At 42.0% G+C, this 20,805-nt stretch overlaps 1 protein-coding gene across 2 annotated transcripts in view; it reads left to right on the forward strand.

The window, feature by feature from the left end:
- Window positions 1-20,805, forward strand: part of DOCK1 (dedicator of cytokinesis 1) — a 367,459-nt gene that overhangs the window by 53,667 nt on the left and 292,987 nt on the right. For both annotated transcript variants that reach the window (XM_034061789.1, XM_034061790.1), the window contains exons 19-23: window positions 4,701-4,798; window positions 8,826-8,915; window positions 9,427-9,527; window positions 10,985-11,119; window positions 14,995-15,103. In XM_034061789.1, the coding sequence (XP_033917680.1) occupies window positions 4,701-4,798; window positions 8,826-8,915; window positions 9,427-9,527; window positions 10,985-11,119; window positions 14,995-15,103 (533 nt within the window). The remainder of the gene's footprint in view (window positions 1-4,700; window positions 4,799-8,825; window positions 8,916-9,426; window positions 9,528-10,984; window positions 11,120-14,994; window positions 15,104-20,805) is intronic.

Below are 20,805 nucleotides of genomic sequence, written 5' to 3' on the forward strand. Positions count from 1 at the left end.
GTATGAGGAGGGCTTGGGATGCAGGCAGGGTGGGAATAGCAATTGCATTGTGGTGGTAATGACTTCTCCTCTGTCCAGAGGGAAAGTTATTGCTGTGGTACAACTTCATAGTCAACTCCTAATTTCATTGCAGTGTTTTTCAGCAGCATCTCTCTTACAGCACATCTGAGGTGTTTCATATTCAGAGCACATCAGATTCACTGCAGTCTGGCAGCCTTATAGCCTAAGAGGGTGTTTAGCAGGAAATTCAGAAATGATGCTGGAATTTCATAGCAAAGATGGGATTGTAGCTCAACAGTTAGGCAGTGGTGATACTGTGGAGAAACCAGCGTGTGGAATTGAGCTGCTATTTGTTTGTGTTATAGTTATTTTCCCTCTCCCCCCCCTTGTTTTCTAATGCTTGTTAGAATGGAGAAATATTTCATAGCCATCAACATATTGACATTGCTTTCACAAAACTATCATTAAAATTAAGACAGAGCATGTTTTCATCCTTAATTTACATGTTATTAGCTTTGAATTTTTGATCCTTAGTTAATGTTACTGTTAATTCTGTTGGCTGTGAAACTTCTTGGCAGCTCCAAGTCGCCAGAATCTTTTCTTTCGCCTCTTCTTGACATTATTAAACAAGATCAATGCATATCCTCAAGCAATTTAGAACAGAAACAAAAATTTAGTCATTAAATTCCTCCCTCAAGTATAATTTTTCATCTAAAAATTGGCAGCACCACTCAGATGGTAGTTTCTGAAGCTGATTTTTGTAACTTCTGTGAAATTGGTGGTTAATGTTCTTCATTTAACTTTCTTCAAAGTAAGTAAAAATCCATCATTATCCTCATTTGCTCCCTCTATGAAGACATTCAAAACCTGTCCGGACAGGTGACATCTCAGTAGATAACAATGGAGTGGGAAACATTGGGCCTTCTGTTCTTAGGATATATCATAGAACCACAGACTGGTTTGGGTTGGAAAGGACCTTAAAGCTCATCCAGTTCTAACCCTCTGCCACAGGCAGGGACCCCTTCCACTGGAGCAGCTGCTCCAAGCCCCTGTGTCCAACCTGGCCTTGAACACTGCCAGGGATGGGGCAGCCACAGCTTCTCTGGGCACCCTGTGCCAGCGCCTCAGCACCCTCACAGGGAAGACTTTTTTCCCAATATCTAATAAAATGGATGAATTATAAATTAACACATTGGTAAATAGATGGGAAGTTGTGTTTTGAACCTGTTCCTGATGTCATGTCCAAGTCAGGGTTGATTTTGTTTCCCTTTGAGTGGTCTGTTGAACTATGACAAACATAGTCTTGTTTTCTCCTTCATGGGCAAGGCAGTTTTGGAGTTTGAATCATCTTCTGTCAACCAGAAGATTGAGTTACCAGGGATTACAGAAGAAGGAGCAAAATGGCATCAAAAGTGACATCCCTTTCTGCATGAAGACTGCCTGTGGATCGTGCCTTACATGACTAGCAAGATGGATGTGCTTCTAGTATCAGGGTGATGGAAATAGAGGTGACATTGCTGAAAGGATGGTGGAGAGGGACTCTTCATCAGTGACTATAGTGACAAGACAAAGGATTTAAACTGAAGCAAGGGAAGTTCAGGTTGGATCTAAGGCAGAAGTTCATCCCTGTGAGGGCGCTGGCACAGGGTGCCCAGAGAAGCTGTGGCTGCCCCATCCCTGGCAGTGCTCAAGGCCAGGTTGGACACAGGGGCTTGGAGCAGCTGCTCCAGTGGAAGCTGTCCCTGCCCATGGCAGGGGTTGGAGCTGGAGGAGCTTTAAGGTCCCTTCCAACACAAACCTTTGTGATCCTATGATTCTATGAAGTTGCATTAATGGGCTTGCTGGAACAGTCTTTCGATTACCTGTAGCCGGAGAGCTGTTCAGTTCTACCCAAGTGTTTGCTATTGTGAAGCATTCTCAGGGTATCTGTAAGGCTTATTTAGTGGTTCTATGCTTTTTCTTCTGCTTGAAGGAATAGCAACTGTGACTAATCTGGAGTTGAGACTTTGAGGAACCAAGGAGACCAGCTTTCAGAAAACAACTGAGCCAGGTTTTACATAGTCATTCAACACAGATGATAATATAAAAGAAATAAAGCAATACACATGATATGACAAATTCAGGTGTCCATAGTTCCATAATAATCATGATTTAATTCCAGGCTTACAAGTCATAAAGAACAGAAAATAAATTGCTTAAGATCATAAGGGAAGATTATTTCAAAGAACACACAGAAATCTAATGAGAATGGAAATATCTAAGTTCAGTGGCAGGGGTTTGACAAAAGTTTGGGTATCTCTATAAGGAAACCTTGGCGTTAGACACAGGTCCAGGAAGCATAAAACCAGGGAGCTGGATCGTTTGCTTCCACTTGTGAAATATGATGCAAAAGAAGACCTTTATATGTAGTTAATATAATCATAACTTACATCAACCCAAACAGTAGCTAGTGGCTACTTGGCAGGCTGGATGCTTGATCTAACTCTTTGCAGTTAAAATCCTCATTCTGTTTTCTTCCACTGATGTTTTCTGAACATAAGGTCTCTCTTGACCTAGGCTGACTACAGCATTACCATTTGCTGTAGGCTAAAACAGTGTTTTACATTCTTATCCTGGTTTACTTGCTGTATTACTTTATTCCTAGGCCTACAAAAAGCAAGATGAGCTGACCAACCAGTACTTTGCTGGGGTTAATGCTTGCAATAACAATGAATGCACATTCTTCCTGTGCACTGTGACTTGTTTTTCTCTCTGGTAGTTGGGCTGCATTGACATTTTCTCTTCCCATATGCATATTCATATAGTGTTTGCTGCATCATCGTGCTGAAAGTGCACGTGGGCTTATTTTCTTGGGGCAATACACGATGCCATTCAGAGACAGTCTGTGGGCTGGCTTTGGTTTGCATCGTTCCTTTTGTCAAGCTGATGCCTTTTTACAAGTCAGACTGAACCCAGATCCAGTGGTAGAAAGCAGATGTATTTATATTCATGAAACACTTTGTATAACTCAGAGGAACCTTCACTTTTCTTCCAAAGCAATTTCTCTGTTAATGTTGAGTTTCTAAAACTGGCTTCAGCCTATAGACTTATAGGATATACTAAAAAATGGTTAAAAATGAGGGCTTGAATTGTTCAAAGCTTTGGTGTAGTAAAATACTCTTTACTTCTGCTCCCAAAGAGATGCAAAGAAGGCTTGGTTTGAGTGCTGCTCAGAGGGGAAGCTATTCCAAGGAGAACTGCAGTTCATTCTGCTGTAGAAGGAGTTTTATTTATTGCTTGGAACAAAAGATACTGGGGAAAGTAGAGGAGCTGCTCTGGGTTTCTGCATAGAATTACCAGAATATACTCTGCAGATGTATGGCTTGGTAAACCTTTGGCTGGTTACTTTAAAAGTTGGAATAGTAGAAGTGAAGGGGAATTGGTTGGGAGAAGCCACCTCTTCTTTATGAGTTACATTGGGTGGAGTTCACATCATGTTCAAGGCCATGTTGGACACAGGTTTGGAGCAAGCTGCTCTAGTGGAAGGTGTCCCTGCCCATGGCAGGGGGCTGGAACTGGATGATCCCTTCCAACCCAGATCAGTCTGGGATTCTTGGGTGTTGGGGGTAGGTAATGTGGAGTAGTAATTCAGTGGTTAAATTGTAGGTAGACAGTCTTCAAATCTTCTGTTTGGGGTTTCTTCTGAGGATGCTTTATGTATAGTTTTGTTTTAGTATGGAAACCGACTTTTAATGGGGCAGGGAGGAATTCTCTGATGCTAGTTTGGCTAAGGCAGGAGGAGCGTATGGCTTTGGGTGGGTGGGCGCTTCAGATCCCATCCCACTAAGTGTGAGGATGGGTTTACCTTACTGATGCTCCAGGTTGTTCATATATACTAGCTTGCTTATTTGCAGGAGACCACCAATTGTAAGCTCCTCATAAGAAGTTTTCCTTAAAGGAAGCTGAAGAATGGTCTGGTGGCTTTTAATGACAAATAGAGAATGAGCTCACCTTTATTTATTACAATGACTGCTGATGTGACACAGTATTATCTTAGAAGCATATCATAGAATGGTTTGAGTTGGAAGGGACTTTAAAGATCATCCATTTCCACCCCCTGCCACGGGCCAATCTCAGTAGTGAGATATAGAATATAGGGACAAAACTAATCACTGTTGATTTGTTTTGTGTACCCTCACTCTCCATCCCTTGGAAGTACCAAGCCATTTGGACATAATGAGTTATTAAGCAGGCAGCTTTCCACTGCAGTAGCTTGGTTTGCAACTCTTTGCCTTGTATTGGACCTTATTTTCTGTTCAATTTATTCAGTGACAGCAAAAAATACCCTAGGAACATTAATGCTGGAAGAGTCACGGCCTGTAGATGTGACTGTGTTGGTGGCTGACTAATTTCATTCTGGCATCTGCTTCTAAACACACAACTGTTGTGTACAGCAAATTAAAACTGAGGGATCAGGCTTTCTTGGCCTCGATTTTTAATGCTGACATTTCAAAAGCAGGCTGTGTTTCTGGAAAGCCTTTCAGGGATCTTTCATACTAAAAGTACTGTATGAGGCTTCTGCAAAGGCAGACTAGAAGTAGTGTTGTTATCCAGGGAAAATGGTTGCCCTAAGGAAGTAAATCCATTTCTCCTGAATGTAGTTATAGACTATAAGTGGAAGTAAATATCCTATGTGATATAACTGTGTTCCTTTTTCCTAGTTGATCTCTTGGGACTTCTGAAGTGGCGATCCAACACAAACCTGTTGCAGCAGAATTTGAAGCAGCTGATGAAGGTTGATGGTGGTGAAGTGGTTAAGGTACAAGTTTCATGTCTTTAGACATAAATTTGATGTCAGAATTTTGCTGAATCCCATATTTTGAGGTCTTCTGTTTTGTTCCCTGCACCCCCCCTCAACCTCACTGACCACACTCAGATTAAATTGTAAGCAGGTATCTGTCAGCCTTCAGGATGCTAATGCCCCTTATAGAACATTTCAGGTGTTGAGTGCTAGTAAGGCACATGTAAAATGCAGTCTTCTGAGCAGGTAGGATGGTGTCCTAGCAGTTCAGTGGATTGTTATATACAGAGACATGAAGGACAAAGGTGTTTTCCTTTGCAAGATTAAAATATCCTGGAATTCTTACATGGTGATATTAAATGTAGTTTCAGTATATGGATGTGGAATACAATCCTATTGTGTGCTGCTGATATTGTTTTAACAAAAAATATTCCTCCTGGAAATATGCAAGGCCACTGAATGGTTGCAGAGACCTACACAAAGGCTGACTTGGCTGTGGAAAAGAGTAGGTTAAGACTTGATAAATGCTTTGTAATAAAACAAATGCAAGAGTGACAGATGTGATGCACTGGGGACAGATGACCCTTAAGGCCCCCTGGTGTTGTGCCCTTATTTCAATGGATTTTGGTTTGGTTAATAGAAGGATAATGAATGCTTCATCCTGGACTCACTTCAGTCTGAGAATGCTGATATTATCCCTATTGAGTGTGGGGAAAATGTCTCTCCCATGACTTGTTTTTCAGGGAGCTTCTACCTGCTGCTATTTTATTGTACATCATTTCACAGTTAAATACTTGACAGATACTTCTGCTAAGCATTTTCATAGCTCCCTCATTTGTAATGTTTCTTTTTCTCCCAATGGCATCAGAGTGGAGTACAGATTACTGCTTGGTGGATATTGGTAAATGTTTAATATTCCTCTTCCCATCACTTACTGTTCTTATAGAAGACCCCTGTTTTCATTATCCATCTGTTACAGCAGCACTTAGAAAATCTGTGTGTAGCCTGCTGTTGTATGCTCATAGAATCTAGTTTGTGACTGTTCCTTTCTATTCCTTCAGCTTTTCTGTTCTTCATGGTATTAAATATGATACATGGTACAGTCTATGTATATATATATTAAAAAAGCCACGTGTGATAAAACATATTCCAATTCTCAGTTAAACTATTTCACTTTATTTAAAAGGCCAGTATAATGCTTCTGCCTACTGGTGACTGACCTCTTCGTTAGTGATAAGTGAACAAGACACTCCTTCTGTGATGGACTGTTTCAGTAGTGTATGGAAACTGTAAATGTTATCTCCCTTTAACAGAGGCTCTGGCTCCATTTGAGCATGGAGTTTATAGGATATGGGAACATAAGCGAATAGTCTGCAAATCATTCATACTAGCTCCTGTCGTGGTTTAAGCCCAGCTGTAACTCAGAACCATGCAGCTGCTCTCTCGCTCCCCCCCTTTCTCCCCCCACACTCCCAGAGGGATGAGGAGGAGAATCAAAAGAATGTAACTCCCATGGGTTGAGATAAGAGCAGTCCAGTAACTGAGTTATAGCACGAATCACTGCTGCTGCCATCAGTAATAATAATGATAAGGGAAATAACAAGGGAAGAGAATACAACTGCTCACCACCTGCCAACTGATACCCAGACAAACTTGAGCAGTGATCTCATCCTTCTGGGTAACTGCCCCCAGTTTATATACTGGGCATGACGTGCTGTGGTGTGGAATACCTCTTTGGTCAGTTTGGGTCAGGTGTCCTGTCTTTGCTTCCTCCCTACTTCCCTTCCTCCCTGGCAGAGCATGAGACTCACAAAGTCCTTGGTCAGAGTAGAAATCACTGAGCAGCAACTAAAACCATTGGTGTTATCAGCGCTGTTCCCAGGCTGAAAGTCAAAACCACAGCACTGCACCAACCACTAGGAAGGAGAAAATACGACTGCTGCTGCTGAACCCAGGACAGCTCCTTACCTGAGGAATGTTTTCCTACCACTTTGTACAACAAAAGCATTTATTCTGTGTTCTTGCTGTCACATGAAGTCGTTGTGAACAGATATAAACTAGAACTCTACTATTGAAACTCAATATCTGATGTCTAAATGTGAAATGAAACTTGATGGGTCATGACACGGCCTTCTAAAATCCTTTGTATTTCAAGGGATTTAGCCAGGCACTGTTTGGTGTTTGAGAGTGCTGCTGCTCTTGAAACCAAGGCAGAAAGTTCTCTTGTCAAACTCTGCTTTACTCTTTCCTTCCTGCCAGCTGCTGGTTAAATGTACTTTTGCACGTGTTCTTTCATTGAGCAAATGGGACTGAGAAGGCTCAACTCAAATCCTGTAGTGAAATTGTGAGCTGGGTCTCCCCAGAACTGAAGCTAAAATCAGCTGCAAGCATTTTGCTTTTCCAGTTTTTCATCTTCAGGTATTGGTACCATGGACTGTGGCATTGAGCAGTGTTTTGTGAGCTGCTAAATGGAGCTTAATTCCTGAGATTTAACTTGAGGTTTAGTAGATAGTCCAGGGCAATCATGGAATTGTGTTTGATCTAGGAGACTCATTGCGTAGAAGAAAGCTTTGAAGGAAGGTGGGAGCCAAGCTGGTTTTCCATCTTTTCCACAGTGTATGTATCTCTCTTTGTAGTTGCAATCTCAGGAATCATAGACTCCCAGGTTGAAAGGCACCTTAGGGATCATCTGGTCCAGCTTCTCTAGGCAAAGCATGACCTAGACTAGATGTCCCAGCACCCTGTGCAGCTGAATCTTAACTGTGTCCAGCGTTGTGAAATCCACCACTTCCCTGGGGAGATTATTCCAGTGGCTGGTTGTTCTCATGGTGAAGTTTTCCTCTTGTGTCCAGTGGGAATCTCCCCAGCAGTAACTTGTGCCCATCACCCCTTGCCTTTACCGTGGGATTCCTTGTAAAAAGGGAGTCTCAGTCTTCTTTGTAGCCACCCTTTAACTACTGCAACATGGTGATAAGGTCTCCCTGAGCTGCCTTTTCTCCAGGCTGAACAAACCCAGTTTGAATCAGTTGCCTTCTACTAGTTCAGATGCTCCTCCCCAGCTACACCTTTTCTCATCTACAAGATGAAACCCATTCTTACAAACCCATTCTTACTTTGTTTGAGACAGATGTGTTGGAACGAACCATGTTGAACCCCATTTTTCTCAGCCAAAACAAATACAAACCAGGGCCACAATCCATCCTTTTTCTTCCTCTGAGGAGCCCCATGTTGGTTTTGTCATCTGTTGGAAGAAACTGCTCAGATGCAGCATCCCATGCTGATAAAATGAGTGTGTTGATGGGCATCTCTGCTCCATTCATTGATTTCTTGCTGTCAGTAGGAAGAAATACTGTAATTACATGTGTAAACCATCTTTTATTCCTCTGCTTAACTTGAATCCCCTGACACTAATCTGCTTTTACTCTCGTATTGCACAGATCAGGGTCCAGCCAACTGGCTAGAGAAGACTCTTCCTGTGTTACAGTGCTAGAGGCGTGTAGGTTTGGGCTGGGGCAGCAGGTTGTGTGCTCTGTTCCCCATGCCTGCATGTGTGCTCTCATTTGAAGTTGTGGATCTGAGTTGCTGAAGCCATCAAAAGCGATGTGCTGTGCACTGCTCATTGCTCAGCTCAAAACCACTGAGGGTGACTTGATTTATTTGGCATGAGACTCAGTTGCTTGTCTGGTTTGTGCTCTGAAACATCAGTTTTGAGAAAGTGCATGATCCTGTTGACTGTATGTTGAAACTGAGGTTTGAAATGTGTACTTGTTCATTCACTGCAATAGATTAAACTCCTTATTCAAGTGTACCAAGTGTGATTTCTGACCTTTTTTTTCTCTTTGAGTGATCCATATGTCTGGATAATCAACTTAACTAAAAAAATAATTGCTGAAAACAACGTTAAATTTCCCCTTTTTGGCTAACTTTGTAAATGTCTTTATTTTGTAAAATGGATAAATGAAAGCAAATACAGCTGTAAAAACCTGTGTGAAATCTCAATTCCATTTCTCCTGTAAAACATGCTGACCTGTGTATGTATTTGCAGTTCCTTCAAGACACATTGGATGCACTTTTTAACATAATGATGGAGAACTCGGAGAGTGAGACGTTTGACACGTTGGTGTTTGATGCTTTGGTAAGTTTGCATTGTGCAAAGTAGATAAGGTTTTAGCTGTTTGCATAGTGTCTAAAATGTAGCTATTGTAATGATGAATAAATAAAGCTGATGAATAAAACTGTACAAAGGCTTGAAGGAAGTTTACTACTGTAAAATACTTTCTTTGCTGTTATTTATTATTGACTCTGAAAACTACACTTGAAGTTTCAGTTGGACTTGATCAGAAAGGGATTAGGTTAAATCATGTCATCCTCCCAGAAAAGAGGAAAGCAATCAAGTCCAGTTACTGTAGTGGGTAAACAGCAGAATTTAGGACAGACACAAAGTTTCTGCTTAGAACAGAGGACTTTGCTATGAATGGGAATTTTTCACAGGAAAGGAGAATATGAAGACATTGGGACGATAATCACAAGCTAAAATCTGTGTCTTTTAATGTTAATGATGTGTCTTCACTGAAAACAAAGATGGGTGAATGTGTGAAATGAAAGTAGTTTTGGGGATAATGCAACAGTTTTGCTGTTTCTTACAGGTATTCATCATTGGACTGATTGCTGACAGAAAATTCCAACATTTTAATCCTGTCTTGGAAACCTACATCAAGAAGCATTTCAGTGCTACGTTAGCCTACACGTAATGTTCAGATCTACCGTTTCTAATGGGGCTTGTATAAGTTTCCCAGATAATTCAGCTGCTTGTGTGTGTAGGTTCATTGGGAATTGCCCATAGAGCTTGGGAGGATGGGAGGTTCTTGAAGAAGACTGGACATAGTATGCCTTTCCCTGTTAAAATAACAGTAGTAAAACACTGGATCAGTTTGCAAGGAGGAAGTCTTGATTTGGGGTATAAAAGGGATTGATTTGGTGATTTCAATAATTGTTTTGTAAAGACAATACTCATAAGTAATTCTCAGTCAGAACTGAGGAAGAAATCAGGTCCATTTAAGATGCATCAAAGATCCATTTGTTGTATTAAATTGATTATCTACCCTGTATTATCTGCATTATTGCCACTTTGGTGAGCAAGCAGTGAAGAATGAAAAGTCCCAAAGGTCCATTTTTTTGGCGGTCTTAAGGATTTCTCCATGGTTATGATCTTTGCTGCTGCCAAAGGGTGAAGGATGAAGCATCCTTGAGCATCTGGTTTTATTAATGAGTGCTGAGGGTGACCCTTGCACTGATGTAGACGTGGAGAGCATCCTTCCCCTCCTTAAATGCAGGGAGGCAAGAGCAGGGTTAAGCTTGAGGATGCTGGATTTCCTGGATTCTGGCTTGCCTTGTGCCCATGGGCATGACAAATCCCTGCTGTTCCCTGCCTTTTATTGCATGAGGTTAAGGAGATATTACATTGACAATATCTAAGTGGTTATTGAAATTCTGAGGCAGTTTCTCCTATTTAAATAAATCCCCATGTATCAAGATATCTAAGTTCTTTTCTGTTAGTGGTATATATTGTTTTACTGTGGATGTTGAAACATAGTGTAGCTAGGATGGTTTAAAATGGAATTACTTGCAGTTGCATTAGAACTGTGAGTGATACTCATTGGGAGGGAGGTAGCTGAAATGGTACCATTTTTAAAGGGATTTCACTTTCAAGTTTGAAAGACTTCAAAATATGGAATAAGAGAAGTTCCAACCGATGTTAGGTACATCTTTGAGAAGTAAATTTCACAGGTTGTAGCCCCAAATCCCTGTGTAAAGGGGAAGCCCTGTTTAATGAAGAAACTCTTGTTTAATGAGTTTTAATTATAGCAGTTTGTATTTAATTTATTTGGTTTTATTGTTTTAATTATTATTAGTAGCTACATCCTTATAATAACCTAAATCTGAATAACCCTAAATATCCAGCAGAAAATAAGTCTGAGACTTGCTGCATTGCTTCTGTGTTGAATGGTATTATGGTCTGTGTCTTTTCTTTTTACTCAAGCATAGTTTGCAGCTACTCACCAGCAAACCCAAGGACATAAGGAGTTCATTAGTTGTACAAGTAATTCTGTAGCTTGTTGGGCACTACTTGGGCACATAACTGTTCTTTCAGGATAGGAATTGTTCTGTGTGAGCTTGTAACTTCTGTTTCCTGTATTTAAACAGAAAGCTGACTAAAGTGTTAAAAACATATGTGGATAACGCAGAGAAGTGTGGCATCACAGATCAGCTCTTCAAAGCTATGAAAGCCTTGGAGTACATCTTCAAGTTCATAGTCCGGTCCAGGATATTGTTCAATCAGTAAGTATGGTGGATGCTGAAACCTGTCATTCCCATTGCCAATATAGCTCAACAAGTGCCAAAATCCTATAATACAACGTCTTAAAGTTGCTCAATTGCAATGTTTTAGAAGTATCTTAGGTTGATGGAACTTATTTCAGAAGATAGCTATTCCTGAGTAGCAAGCCAGATATCCTTAACAGAGTTGTATATTTAAGTACTGCACTGCTAAAGTCATGTATATGAGCTGTCTATAATTTAGGTCTCTGGACAATTAAAGCTTGCCATTATTTGGGATACTGCTGTTAAGAGCTGTCTGCTACTGTGGCTGAAATGCTGAAGGTGCTGAGTGTTCATACATTCCTGTCCCTCATCCAGGCCTGGGCTTTCCTTGTGGCAAAAGAGGCTATAAGAAGCCTGGAGAGAGGCTTTGAACAAGGTCCTGTAGGGATGGGACAAAGGGGAATGGCTTTAATTTGCCAGAGAGGAGATTTAGATCTGTGGCAGTGGGTTGGAACTAGATGAGCTTTAAGGTCCTTTCCAGCCCAAACCACTGCAGGATTCCATGGTTGGATTTGTGGGGCCTTGCAGTCTCAGTAGGTTTCAGTGAGTGAGACGGGAAAGTGGAAAGGAAGAAGGGCTGCAGAAATCTCCTATTTGAGAGTGACAGAATTACTGGCTTTCTGTGAAAGCTCTTCCTTTGCTGTCCAGTGTGGCAGGGGGCTGCTGGGTCCTGTTTGCTCCACACTCAACCTCCTGCATGGTGAACACCACACTGATACTGTCTGCATCCAACCATAAAACCAAGCACAAATAATTGTCCTGTTAATTTTGAAGTCAATCCTCTGTTTTATACACAAAATATTAAAGAAGTTATAAACCAAATTGATAACACATCCATCTTCACTGAGATTCACTACTTTAACCGCTTTGTAGCAACAGTAACAACCTTGTTACAGGGGATTTATGGAAAGCTCTGAAGTTATCAATTCCCCCAACCTTTCTCTAATTGAGAGCTTGTAATTTATTTCTGTAGGAGTCTTACTGTGAGATTCATAAAATACTGAATGTCACTTACACTGCTACAGGTCCTACAAATCACTTTCAATCAGAAAAAGAAATAATTATCCCTTGCTGCAGATTAGATTTACAGACAATATGACCCTCTAGTATTGGCCATTGGATTTCCTCCTGCTAAGCACTAATTCACTCTTCTTTAGCAGGGGGAAGACACAGCTCTCAATGACAGGGGATTAATTAGCAAAGCTCCTGAATGCTGAATGACACCATGATTTGTTCTGCTGTAAGGCTTCAATCCTGCCTGAGATGTGTGATTTGAAGTGATTACGATGCAGGATTGGAGCAGGCTTTGGAAATATCATCAACGTTTCACTGAGCAATCTTAAGGAGCCAGCAGAATCTTCTATTAAAAAGATATTGCATGTTTATAACTCTGATACAGTAGGGGACTAAATATACGGAGCGTTTCAGTAATGTAATTGCAGCAAAGCTTCAGTTCTGGATAAATCTATAGAAGCCTCGCTTATCTAGTTAAAGACTGGTGGCAGTTCTATTATAGAATCATAGAATAGTTAGGGTTGGAAAGCACCTTAAGATCATCCAGTTCCAACCCCCTGCCGTGGGCAGGGACACCTCACACTAAACCATGGCACCCAAGGCTCTGTCCAACCTGGCCTTGAACACTGCCAGGGATGGAGCATTCACAACCTCCCTGGGCAACCCATTCCAGTGCCTCAGCACCCTCACAGGAAGAATTTCTTCCTTATATCCAATCTAAATCTCTGCTGTTCAAGTTTTAACCCGTTACCCCTTGTCCTGTCACTACAGTCCCTAATGAATAGTCCCACCCCAGCATCCCTGTGGGCCCCCTTCAGATACTGGAAGCTGCTCTGAGGTCTCCACGCAGCCTTCTCTTCTCCAGGCTGAACAGCCCCAACTTTCTCAGTATATCAAGGTTTATTAAGGCAAAATACTGCAAGTGAACTTTAGCAATAGCTTCATTTGGTTTATTCAGTAATGATCCCAGTGGTTGTGTTGCATTTTACAGCAGTCTTAATGTTTTGAAGGCACTGCTGAAGGGTCAAGTCAGTGTAATCCTGGTTTGTTCCTAGTGCATGAAAGCCTTGTAGCTATCAGGTGTATTAAATCTATGTTAATAACTGACAGTAGAAACCCATTGGTAACTTGTTTGGTTTTATTACTATTTCCTTTTTGAAACACAAAGCTCTTTTGAAGCACTTTGATTTATTGGACTCTCAAGTTTAGTTACTCTTTCTATTGGTATTAGTTTCACCTCTAATCTGTTCAGGGGCACCCTGAAATCCATTAACAAAATTGGGAATTCACAGGTAATTTCTCCTGCATAACCCCCACTTTTAGCCTAAAAGGGGAATAGAATCTTGTGCAACAGAACAGCTTGGTTTAATATTTTTCTGTAGCATACATTTCCCCTGTGTACTGGTGAAGTAGCATTTTTTAATACCTGTGGCTCCCAGAGGTTTATGAACACAGCATTAAAAATGATACATATTATTTTCAGTGTAAAGCAGCAAGAACAGTCTGAATTCCATGTTTTACCTTAATATAAACCCCTTTCCTCCTGTGATAGGTGGCTCAAGCAGGGTTGGATGAGACTTGGAGCAGCTGCTCCAGCAGAAGATGTCCCTCCCTGTCCATGGCAGGGGGTTGGGACTGGGTGAGCTTTAACATCCCTTTCAACCCAACTGTTGTAGGGTTCCATGATAAGCACCCCTGTTTAGATTTGCCCTGGATGCCAGATTCTCCTTGACTTCTCCTAAGCAGTGATTTTGGGGGGGTGAGATTGTGTAGCTGAGGTTCAAGAAGTGTATTTTCAACAGCCCTTATTGTAGGTGAGTTGTATGTACTGCCAAAGGTGAGGAAGAGCATGTAAAGGATTTACATGGAGCTAGTGGTCTTCTCCTTTTCTACTTCTTAGTGGGAGTTGTCTCATCCTACACCTGAAGCAGAGATCATTCTTCATGCAAAATATCCAAGAGTGTTTCAGGAACCCTCATTCCTGTGCTGTACTGAAGCAGTGGACCAAGTTCTTCAGCTTGGCTGGATGGTTTTTGCCTTTGGTGCTGCTTAGGTGTCTCAGGGCAGGTTTTATTCCCCTGAAACCATCTGGTAGAGAGAAGAGGAGCCCCTATAGGCACATCCGCTGTAAGAGATCCCTCTGAAGGCACAGGGACTTGCCTTTTGAACTTGAGTTGTGGAATAGTTCTGCTGCGATGTCTGTACTGCCTGTATTGGGAAACTGCTTAACTAGTTCAGTGTTAGAGAGCCAGGAATGAGAGCTGAAATGCATTTTAACTTCAGTGTTCCCTTCCCGTAAAAAAAACTATGATCTTTCTTAGCAAATAATGGGTTAATAGGTTTTCTTTTTATCTTCCACCGAGTTTAAGGTCACTTACCTTAGGCCATTGGTAGATTTTATTGATTGTTGGCAAGTTGTCTGGATGCTTTCTGGCTTCATCATCAGAGAGCTGCTTGGCACTGGGCCTCCCAGACATCTGCTCGCTGTTGTGCAGGGGCACGAGACTATCCCACTGCTGTGTGGGCACATGGAATTGGGTTGGCGCTGAGGGATTCACTGTGACTTGAAGGCAGAGACAATACTGGATGTGGCATTTCACATGGGAACTTGAAAACAAGAATCTGCTGGCCCAGCTCAGTCTGTCTGTCTTGTCTTTATTGCTTTTTGTGAAAGGAAACTCTTGGTTCAGTGAAGAAACTTGCAGATATTCTTGACTTCAAAAAACATGAGTAATGCAGCAAATTATCATCTGTCATTTGGAACCAAAGTTAAAACTGTTTTAGTTGGGTTGTGCTTATGGAACCTAATTCTCTTTCAGACTTTATGAAAACAAAGGAGAAGCAGATTTCAGGGAGTCTCTGCTGCAGCTCTTCAAATCCATCAATGAGATGATGAGCAGCATCTCTGATCAGACTGTCATAGTGAAGGTATGTACTCTCCAGATCTCCATCTTGGCTTTGCTTTGGGGTCCTGAACCACAGGTAGGTAGTACATGAGGTATATGCTTGTGTTTGTACCCATAAGTATTTTACTTCAAATGTGGTTAATATTTAGTACTTCTAGAGAAAGGTTGGTGACTAAGGAATGTGCTTTGAACAACTAAGTTTACTTAAATTGCTGCAAATACCTCATTTTGTTTTTTAAAGGAAAACTTAATTTCTCTTGTAAGGAAGAAATAAGCCATTTAGCTTATTTAATTTGTACAGTCTTAACATTAAGGTATTTTTAAGGCATTATCTTTAAGGTGCAGATGACAATGTAGATCCTCATGTTCTTATGCACTCATGCACTGACAGGCTGAGAGAGCTGGGTTGGCTCAGCCTGGACAAGAGAAGGCTCCTGAAGGGGAGACCTTAGAGCAGCTCCAGTGCCTGAAGGGGCTGCAGGAAACGTGGAGAGGGGCTTGGGACAAGGGTCTGTAGGGACAGGCCAAGGGGAATGGCTTGAACCTGCCAGAACAGGGGAGACTGAGCTGAGCTCTTAGGCAGAAGCTCTTCCCTGTTATCTTTCACATCCCTTGCCAGATTTAATTCTAACCGGGCCTTTGCTTTCCTGACCTAGTCCCTAGCTTCCCAGACAGTAACCCTGAGTTCTTTCCCTCCTTTTTTGTCCCTTTAAAAACAGTGTCTGCTTTTGGTCACATTGATGGACTTGTAGAGTTGGGAATGTGGTCTCCAACCCCAAGTGAACATGGGTATTGATATCTGAGGTTAGAAGCACTGAATAAAAGGACTGGTATATTTTTGTACTCAGGAGTTGGGGTCACTGTGTCAATACCAGTGTCATGTTCTGTTAATGAGTCTTTCTCCATGGAGAAGCACAGAGCCTGTCGTACATGTGTTTGATAAGCTACACCTTGAAGTTTTCCTAGTGGTTCCAAATAGCATTTATAAAAGGATGCAACTCTTGACCTATCTGTGCTGAATTAGCTGAGAGATGATGGTCAGAAATGGACTAAGAACTGGGCTTGAATTTAGGGAGAGTTTGAAGAAAGAAAGGGAGAAAGGGAGAAAGAAAACCTGCTCAGATGTGCAATGGTTGTGTGTTAGAAGAACCTTCTATAGTTTGATTATTTGATTGAAGGGAGACTGAGACTGTATCATCTAGTAACAAAATAGGGATATTGCATATTTCAGGAAAGAGGTATTTTCATTTCATTAACGAAGCATCTATCCTGAATAGCAATTGGTAAGTTTGAGTTAGTGACTTGGAGTGTGCTAGCTGGTGCTTTACACATAGCATGCTTTCGGATTACCAGCGTTAAATGTAAGGTTTATTTTTCTCAGGCTCATTTGTGAGGCTGTTGTGGTTTAATCCCAGTCAGCCATAAATCAGCCATGCAGTCTTTCTCTCACCCCATACCTTTTCTTCCCCCTGCTTTTGGAGGGATAGGGAAGAACGAATGTAACTCACACGGATTGAGATAACAATTTAATAACTAAGGTATAACATAAATCACTACTGCTACCACCAATAATAATAATGATAAGGGAAATAACAAGGGAAGAGAATACAATACCACCTGCCTACTGATAATGCCCAGCCTGACCGAGCACCGACCAATACCTAGTCCAGTCCCACAGTGAACCAGCCCTTCCAGGTAACTCTTAGTTATATCCTTGGCATGGCGTGCTGTGGTATGGAATATCTCTTTGGTCAGTTTGGATCAGGTGTCCTGTCTCTGCTTCCTTCTGGCTTCCCCTCTCCCTGGCAGAGCATGAGACTCACAAAGTCCTTGGTCAGACTGAACATTACTGAGCAGCAACTGAAACCATTGGTGTTATCAGCGCTGTTCCCAGGCTGAAAGTCAAAACCACAGCACTGCACCAGCTACTAAGGAGGAAAAATGACTGCTACTGCTGAAGCCTGGACAGAGGCCTACTTCAAGAAGGCAGATGAATGTGAAGACAGATGAACATGGGCTTTTTCCTTACTCAGGAATTTATGCCTTAAGAGTATTAGACTAATACTGACCAAAATAAGTATGTGTTTCTTCACCCAAAATACAGGAAAAGACAACAAACTTCTTAGGAAAGGCTGGAGAGATGACACTACAGCAGCATCTGTCCTAATCCATGTGTTGTTTCACATTCAGACAGTAGAGCACATCTGCTGTCTGCATTTGCGTATGTGAAGTACACTGGGAGATGAGGCATTGATAGATGAGCCAGTGTGGGGCTGTCTGAGAAGTGTACTTGTGGATGCATTTCAGAAGCCTTGACAACCTTTCATTCATTATTCATTGATTTCATCTTCTTTGGACTCTAATTACTTAGCTCTTAGAACACATAATTGTTAGTATTGGCTTTCTGCAGCTTGTGGAATTGCTTTTATTATGTTCAAATAGCCACTGAAGCACTGCAGCTTCTTCAGGAACTGGAAATGTGTCCTCCTGTTACAAAGAATAGAATTATAGAATAGGTGGATGAATGTGGGGTGCTTTTGAGAGGGACTGAGTAGGGCTTGGGTGCATCTTGGCTGACAAAGATGTCAGAGTCCTGGGAGGGTTTCAGTAACTATGTGAAATGCATCTGACATGGCAGGCTTCAGTCAGCATCTTTGTCAGTGATCTTCCTATATCTAAAGGGACAGGCCAAAGGGAATGGCTTGAACCTGCCAGAACAGGGGAGACTGAGCTGAGCTCTTAGGCAGAAGCTGTTCCCTGTGAGGGTGCTGAGGCGCTGGCACAGGGTGCCCAGAGAAGCTGTGGCTGCCCCATCCCTGGCAGTGTTCAAGGCCAGGTTGGACAAAGGGGCTTGGAGCAGCTGCTCCAGTGGAAGGGGTCCCTGCCCATGGCAGGGGTTGGAGCTGGAGGAGCTTTAAGGTCCCTTCCAACCCAAACCATTCTGTGGTGTTTGTATGATCTGGAGCTGATAAGCACTGTGCTAGGGCTGAGACACATCAGGAGGGCCTCCCAGCCTCAGAATGCGAGCTGCAAGGTAGACAAATGTAAAGCAGGGCATCTCGGAGAGAGTGAATTAATCACTATGTGATGCTTTGCTTGCATCTGACAGTTGCAGTCTGGGGAGGACACCATGGAATCATAACTGATACCTCTCTGGGGTCATTGGTTCCATGTGCAGGGGCAGCCAGGGAAGCACCAGGGTGTTGGGGTACAGTAAGAACAAGGCAGGGCTGTGATTTGTTGGTTAGATAGCCTTGGTGCATCTGCATCTTGCATGCTAGGTCCATGGATGTTCATGGAAGGGTGGTGGAGCACTTCTTGTGCTGTTGAGTACTCTGTTGAAGCTGTATAGAAACTAGTGAAGATAGGCAGATAAATTTCCAGGTCCCTGTGTTATGCAGCTAAGATCAGATCTGGCTGTAGCAGCTTAAAGCTTATTTTACTGGTTTTAATATATATATATATATTGGGGAAGCTAAATAAGTGTGTACCAAATCAATCTGTCTGGAGAGATAAGAAGTTGACCTACACAGAAAATGAAGGTGCTTCACATTAGAAGAGAGATGCTTAATTCATACATTAGCATATTTCCATTTCTCCTTGTACAAACTGTAATCTCTCCTGATAGTTTATCAACAGGAAGCAGAACTGCTGCTGGAAAGTTTGTTATGGAATGTTGGAAACTTTCCTCTTTGGGCTGGTTATCCTGGATTCTGCTTTACTCCAGCCTGTTAAGAGTAGCCTTCAAGCTGACACTGCATAGGGGAGAATGAATGGCTGTAGTCTTAAGTTCTTAGCAAGAATTACTCTTTATCTATTCAAATGTTTATGTCCTTGTGGAAGCTGATGGGTTGTTTCTGATTGTAGCTCAGGTCTTCGGTTCCTTGATATTTTTGCATTTAAATGGCCCTTTTTCTGAAAATTTCAAGGCTTTGGGTACATTTAAAATTAAGATTTCCTCAAAAGAGAACTGTGAGAGTTGTGCTGGGATTTAAGAATTTTGGGACATAAAAAGATAATGAATTTGTACCTTTTTTAGCATTCTAGCTGTTCAAAGTTTCATAGGGTTAGGGGAGAATTTGTATCTGGAGCTGAGGATGCTGAGGCGCTGGCACCCAGAGAAGCTGTGGCTGCCCCATCCCTGGCAGTGCTCAAGGCCAGGTTGGACACAGGGGCTTGGAGCAGCTGCTCCAGTGGAAGGTGTCCCTGTTCATGGCAGGGAATTGGAACTTTAAGGTCCCTTCCAGCCCAAACCAGGCTGGGATTCTATGTTTTAATGCAGTAATTCTTAAACTGGTGCTTGAAAATAGCAACGTGTAATCTCTCTACTTCTCAGTTACTGCTGTTCATCATGCCAGTGCCTCGCCATCTGCACAGTAAACAACTTCCTTATCTCTAACCTGAACTTCCCCTGTTGATGTTAAGGTGCACAGCATCTGGCACGCACTCGTGGTTTTAATGGCTCCAATGGAGTTGAGCTATCCTGGTTTTCCTCTTATTTCCTGCTAATGGGTGCGTGGCAATCATTCCCTTAACCTTTCAGCGTTTAAGCTGGAGCTCAGCTGAAGCCTAACACGATGCTTCACGTTGAGATAAGAATGCAAATGTTTCCTGGTAATTTATTCTTGCATCTCTTGGAAACAAGGGCAGCTGAGCCAGCTGCATCGGATTGATGAGGACTGTCTGATTTCGGCTGGCTTTGGAGGAGGGAGCTGAATGCTTCTCAGCAGGGCTCTTGCAGTGTGCTCCGATGTTTGCTGGTATGTGTGACTTTGTGCTGCTGCTCAGGATGACTGGGAAAAGACAAGTTCACTGTGCTTTAAATGGTCTTGATAGAGTAAGTGTGCATGTAAAATTATCCTGTAATGGGGACACAGAGCTGAGATGGAAGGTGATAACGTTTCACTAATGCAAATTCTCTTGTGTGTGTGGTGTTATAATAATCCTTGTCACTTCTAACACAGGATACCTATTTCTCAGTGTTCTCTCTATGCTTTTTCCTACTCTAATATTAAGCATTTACTCCTAAAGCCACAAGAAAGCATTTAAATGAAGACAGGACATACATTACTAGCTGCTAAGGTACCCAGAACAAAAGAGACTGTATTGGTCTGCGTTGGTCTTTTCCAATAGGTTGAGTATTTCATAACCATCACTTAAAATGAGTTGGGTAACAAAATGTAACTGCAGACTGAGTTGTCTGTGTCTCTTAGAGCCTACATGGGAATGTGTTACACTGGCAACCAACACAATCCATAGAAGAGCACAAGGCCACTTTGCTTATGAGCATGCTTAGTGCTGTTTTACACTGGATTTTGTGCTGGAGGCACTTGTGTTGTTGTGATTTGGAACAAATGATTGCTGTAGACTGGAGCAATTCATAAATTGAGGTATTCCTGGGAATGGTTTCATCCAGCTGCTGACAGCTCTGGATGAGCTTCAACAGGATGGCATCAGGATGATGCTTGAGTAGAAGGTTGGTGCGTTGTGTTGACTGACACGAAAACTGAGAATTAACATTCAAATGCTGTTAAATTGAGTCAGGTGAAACAAATTCTGCTTCATCAAATGAAAGAGGTCATAAGAATATATTGTATTTGGCAAGGATTTTATGCCTAATTTTGAGACTGGGTGTGCAGTTTGAAATGAATGACTTCAGAAAATGACATTTTTAAATGACGTAGTTTTGCTTTTCATGTAGTACAAAGAGCTTAAATCCCAGGC

This window comes from Melopsittacus undulatus, chromosome 4 (genome assembly GCF_012275295.1).
Source record: "Melopsittacus undulatus isolate bMelUnd1 chromosome 4, bMelUnd1.mat.Z, whole genome shotgun sequence".
In the NCBI taxonomy this organism is placed as follows: Eukaryota; Metazoa; Chordata; class Aves; order Psittaciformes; family Psittaculidae; genus Melopsittacus; species Melopsittacus undulatus.